The 14,623-nt window shown below is 40.1% G+C and overlaps 1 protein-coding gene across 2 annotated transcripts in view; it reads left to right on the forward strand.

Moving 5' to 3' along the window:
* lrch3 (leucine-rich repeats and calponin homology (CH) domain containing 3) overlaps positions 1 to 14,623 on the forward strand; it is a 67,592-nt gene that overhangs the window by 42,522 nt on the left and 10,447 nt on the right. For both annotated transcript variants that reach the window (XM_060923193.1, XM_060923194.1), the window contains exons 15-19: positions 7,182 to 7,215; positions 7,308 to 7,421; positions 8,333 to 8,439; positions 13,977 to 14,114; positions 14,209 to 14,281. In XM_060923193.1, coding sequence (XP_060779176.1) covers positions 7,182 to 7,215; positions 7,308 to 7,421; positions 8,333 to 8,439; positions 13,977 to 14,114; positions 14,209 to 14,281 — 466 coding nt within the window. The remainder of the gene's footprint in view (positions 1 to 7,181; positions 7,216 to 7,307; positions 7,422 to 8,332; positions 8,440 to 13,976; positions 14,115 to 14,208; positions 14,282 to 14,623) is intronic.

Consider the following 14,623-nt stretch of genomic DNA (forward strand, 5'->3'; position numbering starts at 1 on the left):
TTTTTTTTAAAATTTAAATATATAGTCACTGGAATTATTTGACCCCTGGAAGCTCCGCCTACTTCCTCCCATCTTTAGTAAATCTCATGTCGACTCCGTTTTCCCGCGCTGTCTCAGTGTCCGTCTCCCTGTCACAGTGAATAGTGTACTTATCTGTCAGTGTGTGTTTGACTTATCGGGCGTTAGATATGTATAGAGTTAACATCGGTTAAATGTATTTATGACTGGTGCACTGGAATATTTCTGGCTGAAAATTTTTGGACCACTTTTTGGTTAAATCAACACTTTCCACTAGATTTTGGGGCGTGGCTGTGGGGATTGTGTTCATTCAGTTCAACTGCAAGAGCGTTAATGAGATCAGACACTGATGTTGAGGTTGAAGAGGCTCCAGTTCCAGTTCGTCCCAAAGGTCTTCAGTGGGATTCTTCAGTCAGGGATCTGTGCAGGACACTCGAGTTCTTCCAGTCTAACCTGAACCCACCATGGAGCTCTTGTGCTTTGTGCACAGGAGCATTGTCATGCTGGAACAGGTTTGGGCCTCTTCGTTCCAGCGTATACAAACATTTGACAAAGACAGTTGTGTGTTTCCAGCTTTGTGGTAACATTTTGGTGAAGAACCACACATGGATGCCTGGATTAAAGGTTCGAGTTGTAATTCCGATGGAAATTCATCAGCATCTCACTTTTCCCTCATCTACTCTTTCATCATCATCATTTCACACGTTTTTCTTTTGCAAAAATAAATCTAAACTCGAGTTAGTCAGCATCTGAAATCACGTTTCGGTGAACTAGAACTCAAACCTGGCTCGCTGTTGAATGAGCATAAAACGCTCCGTGACTCATGTTCTCACTTGCATTATAGCAGAGATATAAACACTCGATTCCTCACCACAAACTCTTCTGTCTGTCTTGAAGTTGAGAAAACGAACCAAAAAACCACCTGCTGTCATGTTATTGCGAAACTGCAAAGTGTAAATTCATCTGACACTGGAGACTCCTTCCATCAATGTTAAAGGAGAACTGAAGGCAATTTATTTATTTTTTTAATTATCATCAAAATTCTGTTTTATCTCATTTTATTAAATATAGGAATGCATTTTTTACAGCTATTTTGTTGCTGCTATAGCAAGATAGACATCGTAGGACAGAAGTAAAACGTACAGCGGAAATCAAAGCCACCAGCATCTGCCAACGTTGTCAAAAGACGCGCGCGTCCTCTTTCGAACGCTGAAGCCAGAAGTTTTGTTTGTTTTGATAGCGATCAGGAAAGTTTGAAAATTTAGGTAGTAATCGTCATTTAAACTCGTTTTTGTGCAATATTTTGTTTGGAAAACAGTTTTCAAAATGGCGCCGCTGACGCTTCACGTTTCGAAGTCTCGCACAAGTCTCGTGAAGATCGCGCGGATAAGCGACGCCTGCCGTGGACCAAACGAACTAAATTCAACACGGCTAAAAACCGAATAGGCCGATATAATAGTATAATATTTAATTGCAATTAGTTGCCAATACGAGTCATGATATAAGGTTACTAAAACCGAAAACTTAATTGAATAACGTTAATTAAGAAATAAAGCAAGTTTAAAAATGACTTCAGTTTTCCTTTAATTAAACACCTGCTTATTTTCTTACACCACGTCAGCAGTTTTTTTTTTTTTTTTTTTTTTTTTTAAATCCGTGTGTCTGAAGCGTCTGGTGTACGAGTCTCTGTGAACGAGCTGAATTAGACAGACGGCGTTAATATACAGTGCACCGGTGATTTGCAGGCGCGCTGCTGTTCTAGAAAATTAATCCGCACCCTGGAAGGTGAGATGAAATGCAATTAAATAGTCTTGGTCCACTCTAAACGATTGTGAAAGCAGATTTCAGGGTTTTCATTCCTTCTATTCCAGAGAAGCTTGTGAAAGTGAGCGTGCTTTAGATATAAAGGCTATGAAGGGTTTTAAATATGTGTCAGAAAACAGAATCCAGGGACACATGTCGGCCCGGGGGCATTTTGAGTTATTGACAGATTCAGAAAGTACAGTTTCTAAGCTTTCCAATGATGCCTTCCATGTGGAGATCTGACAATATTTGAAGAATGTGTGGCCTTTTGAAAGTGTATACTTCTTAAAACAGGAAAGGGAGAAAATCGCCCTCAAAGTTTTCCATCTCAGCTACTCTGGGTGCAGGGCGGGCACATAATGCTGCTCATCTGCATGACATTAAGGAAAGCCCCACCCCCTACGAGCTAGCACGATGCTACTTTCATGTAAACAAAGATCACCACGTCAATTTTCCTTCCATGCAAAGTATGCCCAACACAATTATGAAATACAAAAATAAGTCCTAAAGTATACTTTAACGTTTTGTGGTTGAAAAATTACTCACACCGTAAGAAAGAAAGATAGCACGATGATGACACAACTAACACAATGCTAGTTTCATGTAAAGCCTCGGTCACAACCGGCCATACGGTACGCGCTCCTACAGCCAGTCTACACGCAAAAAACGCAAGAACCGCACAGAGGGCGCGCGTGTGAACCGCACAGAGGGCGCGCGTGTGAAACGCACGAGCAGACCGGCCGCAGAGGTTCTTTGTCATGTCAAACAAACTCTACGGGCGCTTACGGTTTTTTTCAGGTTGCAAGACAAACTTACGGCCAACGCGCGTCTTTCTCCATGAACAAAAAAACGTAGCGATTTGGGAAACGCCAAAAATCACACGGCCAAAAAATCGTACGTCCGGTTGTGACCTAGGCTTAACCAAACCACAACACTCTCCGTTACATGCAAAAATAACCACACAGCCTTAGATTAATAAACTCACCCCATCAGAAAGAGAAACGGCGCCTTGCACACACCAATGCCTCCGATGGAATGTAATCCTAGAACGGTCCGTGTATCATCCGATCATTCAAGTATTCCATTCAATCTGGAAAACGAGGTTGCGGGGGTTTTTTTGCTAGAAATGGTGATCTCCGATGTAAATACCGTGCGTCTGTTTGCTTCGCGGTGTTTCAGCTCCTCTGCGCTCTGTTTAGCTTCCTCATTCCATAGTGAAATCACATGCCTGTATGCAGTTAAGTAGCCATGCGCTCAGCTCGCATCATACAGCTGATTTGCGAAAAAAAAAAAACAAATGACTTAAATCATCATGTGAATGGCCCATATGGTAATTTACCCACACCCCCCAGCAGGCTACAGTCCTGACAAAAACGAGACAATTTGCAACAAAAAATGTATGCTTTTCCAACAAAACAATCTATTATCTGAAATACTGATTGCATTCTTCAAGATCTCAACTTGCACATGATGGAAAAAAACAAAAATCACAAATTTCAAAAAAAAATGCTTCTTTTGCGATTATCTCGGATTCGTTTCGGCCGACATGTGTCCCTGGATCCGGTGAGCGGTCACATATCAAAGCGAGGCGTGAAACGGGACGCTTGAACGTTCTGTGCAGCTGCAGTAAGGCTGGAGGAATCCGCTCTCACCTTCTTTACCTGATAAAGACTTCCTGAAGATCAGGAGCCGAGCTACACCAGCACCACACCCAACTGATCTGATCTACAGTCAGTATGGATCAGCTTTCTCACTTCTTTTTCCTGTGGGATTAGATTTCCAGACATACTTCTGTTCAGTGACTGATCAATTCACACAGGAAGTCTCTGCGATCTCTCAATAGACCCCTTCGCATGTTTGTAAACAAACCGACCGTTGCCAGGATGCGCGCGCAGCCTGGACTCAGAAACAATGGCGCTGCCCATAGACCGGCATTATGAGCTGTCAGATTATGCAAAACAATTGTCGTTACAAGATCGAGAATGCTACATAAATAAGTTAATTCTAACAAGTGGACATCGCCTACCGGATCCGCATTTAATTAAAGAGTGGACGGACGATGTTAGTAAGTTCCCTGGTATACGGTGGCCAGATATATACTCGTACCTTATTGACAAGACTTCAGTGTACACCCACGAAAAACTTCGTGCCTACAAGTCTTTAGACGCATATGATTGTTATGATGGCACAAAATCTGGACTGCTTGAGTCAAGCGAGACCTCTCCTACAAACAAAACTGCATGCAAAGCTAAGTTAACATGCTAACAATATTCATTACATTGTGTAACTATGACCCAGCTAATCAGACAAACGTTACCAAAGTATTTTGCTACATCAATAAATGAAGACTAGAAAGAATAAAAAAGAAAGATTTAATAAATAGCCTGATCTTACCTGTGATGAAGTGGGCGCTGCAAACCCGCGCATTTTTGATGGTGCTTTCATCCCAGTCGACACGTTTGATGGCTTGTAGCCATAGACGTCAGCGATTTTTTTTTTTTTTTTTTTTTTTTTTTTTTTTTTTTTGAATGGGTGAGATCCTGCTGGAATTCTGTACATTTTAACCCCATCACTGCGACGATTCTGACACCCGACAACACAACAACTAGGCATTTCTTCCAAATATTTCTTCTCGTCTCTACCGTCGCTGAGTCTTTTTTGGGTCCAGGCTAACTTCCAGAGTAACTTCCTTCCGAGAATATGGCGGATGAAACAACGTGTGTGCTTTTTGTTGTCAATGTACAGTCTGTATTTCTGGTGGTCATTTATTCAGTCGACTCGTATAAAACGCGCGAGGCAGTTGAGAAAGAAACAAAGAAAACGAATCTCCCTCTTCCCTTCTCTTCCCCTCCCTTTCTCTCCCTTTTCCCCTCTTCCTCCTTTCTTGCTCCCTCTTTCCTTCTCTCCCCTTCTCCCCCCTTTCTTTACTCCATGTAGCTCCATGGTAGAGGTCTGCGTGGGTCGGATTTTTCAGTCCCGCGCCCGCATTATGCAGTCCCACTCCCGGCCGCGCCCGCAAAGAATTATGATTTTCAGTCCCGCTCCCGCCCGCGCCCACAAAAAAATTATGATTTTCAGTCCCGCTCCCGCCCGCGCTTGCCATATTTTGTCCCGCTCCCGCCCGCAAATCCCACGATGCAGACGTTTGCGTTATTTCTCAGGAAAGTTCTTGTCTTGACACAGCGTGATGGTGCCCCGCCCCCAACTTTGAGTGGATTTGAGCATAAATATCTACAGCTCACGTTTGTTATTGTTTACCTTGTTTCTGAATTCAGCATGTAGTATCTCTAATAATAATAATTAGTGCTGTCAAATGATATTAAAATATTTAATCGCAAATCATACATTTTTATCACATGAGAAACCATTGTAATTCTCTGATCAGCATAAAAAAGTGAATGGACTTGCTTTGTACCAAGGTTTTTTTTGTTTGTTTTTTTTTATTGCAAAGCAGAGCTAGTAAAAGAAGTGAATTGATTTCCTGCTTGCGTTAGTCTACAACTTTAATCAGAGAGACAGGTTACACAGTGACGGTAGGTTTGACTCAATGCTATCCCAGAAATCCTTCCTGTAATATGCAAATTTGGCCGCCTCTGATTGGACAGCCAAATTTTCATATTACAGGAAGGATTTCTGGGATAGCATTGAGTCAAGCCTACTGTCACTGTGTAATCTGTCTCTCTGATTAAAGTTGTAGACTAACACAACAAGTAAATCAATTCACTCATGGTTCTCTTGCTAGCTGGGTGTGAACTGCGAGTCATTAGAGTGATCAAAGGATTTCCCGTTAGGGTGATCAATGGCAAGTTTAAGATGCCATTTCTCACTCAATCTGACTTTCTCTGCAAATTTAGGCATCTTAAAATGTTTTTATTAATGCCAAATAAAATATCCAGCACAAATTATATATGATAGACATAAATTAATAATTTATAAATTTTATTTCAAGCACGTTTTTAGTTAGCGGGACTGCAGCTTATCACCGCTCCCGCCCGCGCCGCATATGTGCACTCCCGCTCCCGCCCGCGCGTGCATATGTGCACTTCCGGTCCCGCCCGCAATGAGCTTTCAAAATTTGTCCTGCGCCGCACTGCTTTGCGGCGGGTCCCGCGGGACTCCCGCGGGAGTGCAGGGCTCTACTCCACGGTCGTTTCGTTTTCGCATGCGCATTATATTTGTATCGATACAGAGCCGCTTCATCTGTCCACACTACAGCGAAGCGCTACAGTACCGATACTGTACCGGTACGAAACCCATACATTTGTGGGTTTCGTACTGATACAGTTATACCGCTACAGTACCGGTATAGTTGCTAGTGTGGACAGGTGTTGGGGTACGAAAGTAGTTTCGTATCGGTACAAAATCCCTAATGTGGACAGGGTATAAGAAGAAACCAGCGCAGGTTAATATGCAGAAAAACATTTCAACAATAAAAAACAAGCGCGTCTTTTTTTTTTTTCCTCTCCGTGGGAGAGAGAAATCCCACGACACCATTATCAGCAGGTCGTCGAACAGCTTTCTGGGTAACGTAGGAAAGATCGACCAACACATCCATGAGAAAGTCAACTCAAGTCAGCAGAAAATAAACTTTTAACAATTATTAAACAGGACGCTTAAACTTTTCATTTTCATCTTCACATTCTGTTCGCTTTCCTGATTTTTGTTTATTTCAGTGTTTGAATTTCTCTTTCTCTCTTTTACACCTGCTTTATTTTCTCTTCTGGCTTTTCCCTGTGTACACACCAGAGCTGGGTGATACGACGATGATAATATCGCGATACGTTAACATCAGGATTGTTCCTCGCACTACAAGTAACAGACTGGAAAATTAACTGTATTTTACTTAGAAATTTTTTATAAATATCGTGAGTCGTATATCGATAACAGGTCAGCCGTATCCCCCATCGAAATCTTATCTACAGCGTTTTGTTCGTTAACGGTCAGTACTGTCTCATTTTGTATGCAGCATTTAGACGATATTACAGATCAGTTTTCCCAAAATATGCATAATTAACTGATTTATCTGTGAGGTTCGACTGTAAAGTGACCAGAGAACTGGCTTGTAAAAGTCTCCTCTCTCAATACGAGTAAATATTTTAATTCCATCATCCAACCAAAGATTTTACATTTTATTAATGATAATTAACGCGGATTTGAATAGCCGATGCCTAATTTGCATAAACATCAATTTTTGGGAAACTGTAGCGTCTCGTCTTGACAGTCCGAGTTGTTCAAAATCGTGTAAAAATATCTGAAATGGAATTAAAAGCGTATGAATTATGGATTTGACTTTTCAGTGTGAAATTCTGATTAATCTTTTTTTTTTTTTTTTTTCCACTTTTCCATAAAAAAAATCACAGCACGGGGAAGATCGAGCCTCGCTATCCTCGACCGGTAAGATTTTATGAGCATGTGATGTTATTTTATATTTTTCTCTCTTTCCCTCGTCATCACGTCCCTCACTGCTCGCTCCATATCACACACAGCCCTCCAGTCCCCCTCGTACCCCGGCCCCGCTGCCCCGACCCCCTGCCGTGGGGCCAGTTCGCGTCCCGAGAGCTTCCTGTACCGCCTCAGTCAGAGAGAGGAGAAGAAACGAGGTACACTGTGGGCCTCGACACTGACTCAGTCCTACAGGAAAATAATGACCTATACATTAATAATCTTTTGATATGATGTGATTGATCCATAGTACACATCACACCTATTTTTCACAAAACTATAGAATAACAAAAAATAAAGTCTGGAAATTTATCAACCAAATTTCACTCCCAAAAAAAAAAAAAATTACCCGAACTGAGAGTGAAAAATGTCAAATTTTTAACAAATTGCTCTCTATGATGAAGGGGCAAATCCCTAAAAAATAAATAAAATAAAAACAAAGAAAAAAATAAATTATTAAATACACATTTAAACAGTTTATATCTGAAAATAAAAAAAAATAAATTTCATGTTTCTTTTTAAGCATTACTGAATGTTATATTTTTGTCGTTTTATATATTTTCCTACATTTTATTAAAGCTGTATAAAAGAATAGTAAAAATACAAAATGACTTAAAAAAAGCATCAATAAATGTTTATAAAAATAAATATAAATAAATAAAATGAATTAAGTGTGCGTATAAGAATTAATTTATTCAGGACTCAATAAAAATATATTTGAGGGGAAAATGACGTAAATACAGAACTAAATTGACAACTGTGGAAAAAATTAATATTACAAACATTAATTAAAATAATATTCATTTAAGAGCGATTCAGTTTGATTAAATAAAGGCATTTACTTCTTAGGTTTTTTTTTTGTTGTTTTTTTCTTCATTTCCTTCAACATTTATTTCCTTTGCATGAGTTAGTTTTTTAATCAGATGGATTTTGTGTTCAGAATTTTATTGAGAGATTATAAGAATCTGAAAATGGGTTTGAGATTAAATGTGATTGCTTTTGACAGGAAAATAACTAAATAATATGTTAGGATAAAGGTGTGTGTGTGTGTGTGTGTGTGTGTGTGTAGGAGACTCGAGAGCTGGGAGGCCGGAGGCAGATGACGTGACTCCAACACCGTCACCATCTCCAGGACTCACAGGAGAAGAAGCTGAACTGGTGGAACAGCTCCGAAAGGTTCTCCATCATCACCTGACCACAAACATGTTCAGCAATTAGGGCTGAACGATATATCGTTATCGTATCTATATCTAGATATGAACATTCAAAATATTATTATCGAAAAAGCAACGATATAGATTTCCCTCCCCGCGCTCGCCCTGCATGTACAGCTCTGGCAGTCACAACAAACATCATTTTTACGATTGCCCTTGAATGCACCGCTAAGGCCAGCCAACCACAAACCTTATTTCACGCTTGCTGTGGATCGACAGCTGAAGCCAACCAATCACAAACATATATGAGGGCGGGAGTGAGGGAGACAGAGACCGACGCGCACGCACACTACAGACACAGCGGGGAAATTAAAAAGAAAGAAAATGAGTGCGGAAGATAATGCGGGCGGTGCGGAATCTGACTTGGTGCCAAAACATAAATCATCCTCCATTATTTGGAGGTATTTTGGATTCAGAAAGGACGATGTTAACCAGAGTGAGGTGTTGTGCAGATCGTGCTTAGCAAAAATTGCGACGAAGCAAGGTAGCACAACAAACACGTTTCACTACCTGAAACAACACCGTCGCGTGCTGCACGGAGAGTGTATGGCAATGAGAGAAACACCGGGGACTTCTCAGTCATCCCAAAATGAGCCAAAGCAAAGTTTGATTGCTGATGCGTTCAGTAGCGTTACACCGTACGCGTCGACGTCCACCAGACATAAAGAAATTACAGACGCTATAACATACCACACTGCAAAAGACATGGTACCTGTGTACACAGTCTCGAAAGAGGGCTTTAAAAAAATGGTTCGGACGCTGGACAAGCGTTATAAAATACCATCCCGAACACATTTTAATCAAGTGGCCATTCCGAAACTCTATAATGAGCGTAAAATGAATGTTGAATCCGAGCTCCGTGAAATCGATCATTTCGCCACAACCACGGACCTACTGTTAAAGCAGAGCTGCAGTGAAGTGTTTGATTTGTAATTTATTTATTTGTAATCAGGGCTTTGAACCAGAATTTTTTTTTCCTATTGGTTCGTTCCGAACAGAAACGGAATTTTAACGTTTCCGGTTTTGGGTTCCACCATTAAATAGACGTTCCCGAACCGGTTAGAACAAAAAAGTTTCGTTCCCGGAACAGTTAATTACGTTCCCTGTCAGCTGTTTAACAAATGGCTATAAAATTATGTCTCTGTCTCATCCAGCTTAAGCCAAATGTAGGCTAATTCTATTACAACCTTCATTAAATAAGACAAGAAATAATTCAAAACAATTATTATTTCAAGTGTTGGCGATTTGGATTCTCAGTATGTCTTCCCATCTACACAAACAGAAAAAGTGCCAAAAATGAAAGATAATTCGTTTAGTGTGTTACCAAAGGCTAGTCAGGCCCTATGCATTGATAGGCTAACAGAGGTTAACGTCATTTAATGTTCGCGAGCCTCTCATTAACGTGGACAAATATATTGATATCGTGTTTGAAATTGATGTTTTTGAATAACGATAGACTGCAATATTTACCTCTTATTTAAGATGTGGAGACGTGATAGTAGTCCACCCTCCCGCTCTCTCCATTCAGTCAGCGAACGTCACACAGGAAGTGAACCCAGCGGGTCATAGAAACTTGCGCAGGAGAAGAATGACTTTTTTATTTGTAGGCTACGGAAACTTTGAGGAGCGAAATAAAAACCGGTATTAACCGGTTACCATTATTTTTAATAAGCGTTTCTGTTCCGGAACATAAAAAATAATAAAGTTTCTGGTTTCGTTTCTGTTCCATGTGAAATAGAAAAAGTTCCCTGTTTTCGTTCCTTGAACCGGTTCAAAGCCCTGGTTGTAATTTATGTTAATGTTGATGACTGGCAGCGAGTTCTTAAAAATAAAACTGCATTTTCCACGTTTTTTTGTATTATGATGGGTTTTTTTTTTCTGAAAAATGCTTGGTTTTCACCGAACCCGTAGTCATATCGTATCGTGTCGAGATATCTGGCATGAATATCGAGATACAAAATTTTGTCCATATCGTTCAGCCCTGTCAGCAATTCATAACAAAAACAAACATCATCATCCCAGAGGCACAACTAACACACACACACACACACACACACGACGCTGAAACCTGCGTTTCCTTTATAGTATCTTCACTTTGTCCACGTTCTTTCTGTAGAACTCTTCTTTTGTTCACAAACAGCAGCACTTCATCTCAAAGTTTAATCACCTTAGCTTTCCAAATATTAAACAGATATACACAAGTATTCAAAATCATTATTAATTTTTTATTTTTGCAGTCTTAGCTTCCAAGCTTTCTCGCGTAACAATTTCACTAGTTGGCTCACTAACATTGTGATTAATGTTACGCAAATACGATGTTGCCTCAAAATTCGGAGGTCAGAGTTGCGTCGTTTTCATCCTCGGTGCGTCCGAGCTTCGATTTAAATCGTGCACGCCTCCACGTTTGTCTTTTGCTAGCCACAGGCTATCCAGCTAACTGTGATGAGTGGTGTGTTTTTCCCTCCTCAGAACAGCGAACTGTAGTCAGTGTTCTAGCGAGCACATCTGTATGGTGAGTGATGTAAAGCGAATACGTGTGATATAGAGTAGAACTCCTCCTTTAAAGGTAAGATATGCTGCTGTGAGCGGCCATGTTGGTTTCACGTCACTTGTTGAACTCTGAGGAATTCCCAAGTAGGAATTCTGAGCTGAAGGAAGTTTTTGTTTGTTTGTTTTTTAAAAAGGTTTTGAATTATATGAACACCAGAGCAGTTTGGTTAAAGACGCATGCCAGATTTAAACAGCCCCAAATGATCACAGTCGGCCAACTTCAGCGTAATAAAAGTTTTTGATATTTTATAAGCACAAACACGCAAGATGAATTCGAATTAGGCTGCATTTTTACCCTTTGTGGGCTTTTTTTTTTTAAATAACAATAACTCAAGTACTTAGTTCCACTATCACGTTAGGGTTGCTTAGTGACCTCGGTTTCCGTGGCAGCCATGATGACTACAAGCTTCCCTACACCATTGTTAGTTAAAGTCTCTATTTTGAATAAAGTTACAAGTGTGTTAGAATTACACAACTCGTATAACAGCACGTATAAAAACAACTCGCTGGTTTGCTCAGTTAGTACTTCACCAATTCATGACTTTAAAAAAAAATGATGATGATGATGATGTCACAGAGGCACTTGCTGATCCTCCCCCTCAAACCCCTCCCCTGTTTCCCCGATGGTGTTTTGTAAAATTAATTGAAATGTTAAATTTTGAACTAAACTAGCTCGTTTTTAAGCTCATTTTATTTGTACGTTAACAAAAGGATCAAGAAGAAACGTGTTTGAGGAATAATTCCAATAAAACCCTGCTCTACATTATTTTATTGCAAAAAGGTTTATTTAAAAAAAGTAGAAGTTACCGAAAAAGAGTTATTTTATTATTTTTTTAAGGATTAAAAATTTCTCGGAGCTCTGTTAATTGTTTGAGTTATTTTCAACATCTCAGGATTTACATCTTACAGGGATGAGAGTTTTCTGCTTTTCGGCGGATTTCCGCTTTTTCTGAGCAAAAATCGATATTGAGCCAAATCCGTTGAGATGTTTTTTTTCATTGGGGGGGTTGGGGTGTGTTCCTTTGTGATACTCAAGTGTACAACGATGCTACATGTTTACATTTTCGCCATCTTTAGTCTTGCTAAGTCTCGCGGTAGAATACGTGTTATCTACAATGTAATTGGCCAAAACATCGCTGGCGAGAGCATGATAGCCAATCATAACAGTTCTTACAAGAGTGTGGGAGAGAACAAAAGCCAATCATAACAGTTCTTACAAAAGTACCCACATCTGTTCTATTTTATCGAAACTTGCACATGTTCATCGTTGCTGCGCTTCAGAAATACGTTTCTCTTTCGTATCAGCTTTTTTACTCAAAATGCCGAATACAATTGACAAGCGAGACGAAGCGAAGGTACGTGAAATCAATGCTGGTATAAAAAACAGAGAGAGGACTGACAAGCTCTTGTCTTTGGCCAAAAAGCTGAAGAAGTCGTCGAAATGATTAAATGAAAATGAGAAGTGACTGTGAACTATAAATAATTGTATAAAGTGTACATCGACATTATCCCATAAACTTAGCATTCGTTTGATTTAGTACATTGAACATGTATATGATGGTCAGTAAATCTGAATTAATGCTGACAGTTTTGAAAACTTAAATATTTCAAAAGACTTTGAAATCATATGCAACTAATGAGGACATAGGGAGACTGACCTTTTCTCCCTAAGACATTTTATTTAATATATAAACATTTTGATAATTAATAAAACTTGCGTTTAATGTGAATTTAGTTTGTCGTTTTTGTTGATCATGAATTATAACCATACCCTTGAATGTAGAATGTGATTTTATTTTGAATTCAAACAATACTCCTATTGTTTTGAAACATTTTCCTGTAAATATATAAAAAAGACAACAGATTTTTTATCTACTACAGCTCAGATTGCAGGAAAAGTGGTTTGTAAGGCCTTATTTTTCAAAATTTTCCTGGGGGGGTCGGCTTCGGGCACCATCTTGTTTTCTGCTTTTTTGGTGACCACCCACTCTCATCCCTGATCTTATGTACAGAATTTCTGGGGCTACGACAATGTAGATATCCTGTGGTCCCGCCCATTTCTATAAATTTTACAGCGATGTCGTACGCTGTGCGAGTCTGTCAGAATCGTTACGTCATTCAGTAATAAAAAGGTTTTACTTTAAAGGGACAGTCCACCGTATTTCCATAATGAAATATGCTCTTATCTGAATTGAGACGAGCTGCTCCGTACCTCTCCGAGCTTTGCGCAACCTCCCAGTCAGTCAGACGCAGTCAGACGCGCTGTCACTCCTGTTAGCAATGTAGCTAGGCTCAGTATGGCCAATGGTATTTTTTGGGGCTGTAGTTAGATGCAACCAAACTCTTCCACGTTTTTCCTGTTTACATAGGTTTATATGACCAGTGACATGAAACAAGTTCAGTTACACAAATTGAAACGTGGCGATTTTCTATGCTATGGAAAGTGCGCACTATAATGACAGGCGTACTAACACCTTCTGCGCGCTTCGACAGCGCATTGATATCTGAGCTCCGTGTCAATGCGCTGTCGAAGCGCGCAGAAGGCGTTAGTACGCCTGTCATTATAGTGCGCACTTTCCATAGCATAGAAAATCGCCACGTTTCAATTTGTGTAACTGAACTTGTTTCATGTCACTGCTCATATAAACCTATGTAAACAGGAAAAACGCGGAAGAGTTTGGTCGCATCTAACTACAGCCCCAAAAAATACCACTGGCCATACTGAGCCTAGCTACATTGCTAACAGGAGTGACAGCGCGTCTGACTGCGTCTGACTGACTGGGAGGTCGCGCAAAGCTCGGAGAGGTACGGAGCAGCTCGTCTCAATTCAGGTAAGAGCATATTTCATTATGGAAGTACGGTGGACTGTTCCTTTAAGGGAAAACATGAGCCCTTACAAATGAAGTGAATCAAATTTGTGATTTTTGTTTCCGTTTCTTCTGACCACAGAACATTGAGTCTCGGCTGAAAGTTTCGTTGCCTAGCGACTTGGGGGCGGCGCTGACAGACGGGGTGGTGCTGTGCCATCTGGCCAATCACGTGCGGCCTCGCTCAGTACCCAGCATCCACGTGCCCTCACCTGCGGTGGTCAGTAACGCTTTGTTTTTTGTTCCTCCATATTTTTTATTTTTTATTTCTGTTTATTTTGGCTGCTTCACAGCAACTTTTTGTTTCCTTTCAGCCGAAACTGACGATGGCTAAATGTCGACGGAACGTGGAGAACTTCTTGGAGGCGTGTCGTAAAATCGGCGTCCCTCAGGTAAGCTTGAAAAAATGGGTTCTGTAACGATAACAGCAGAACGCTCAGGCTCCAGAGATTATTGTAAATGTATTTATTTGTTTATTAAATTTGTCACTTGTTGACTGCTCGGATGTTTAGTTCGTTATTTATTTTTTAATTTTAGCTAGTTTGTTGAAGTTTATGATTCAACATTTTGCTTCTTTAAGCTTGAATGCTTTTCTGCAATTTGTTTATTGAGTTATTTATTTATTTTTCTAAAGGTCACGATTCTTCTCAAGTCTGTAGCTGGTTTGCCTTTAAGAATTTTTTTTTTCTTTTTTGTTGGTTTATGCTAAAGGCCATAATTCATCTTGTA

This window comes from Neoarius graeffei, chromosome 6, assembly GCF_027579695.1.
Source record: "Neoarius graeffei isolate fNeoGra1 chromosome 6, fNeoGra1.pri, whole genome shotgun sequence".
NCBI classification, from domain to species: domain Eukaryota; kingdom Metazoa; phylum Chordata; class Actinopteri; order Siluriformes; family Ariidae; genus Neoarius; species Neoarius graeffei.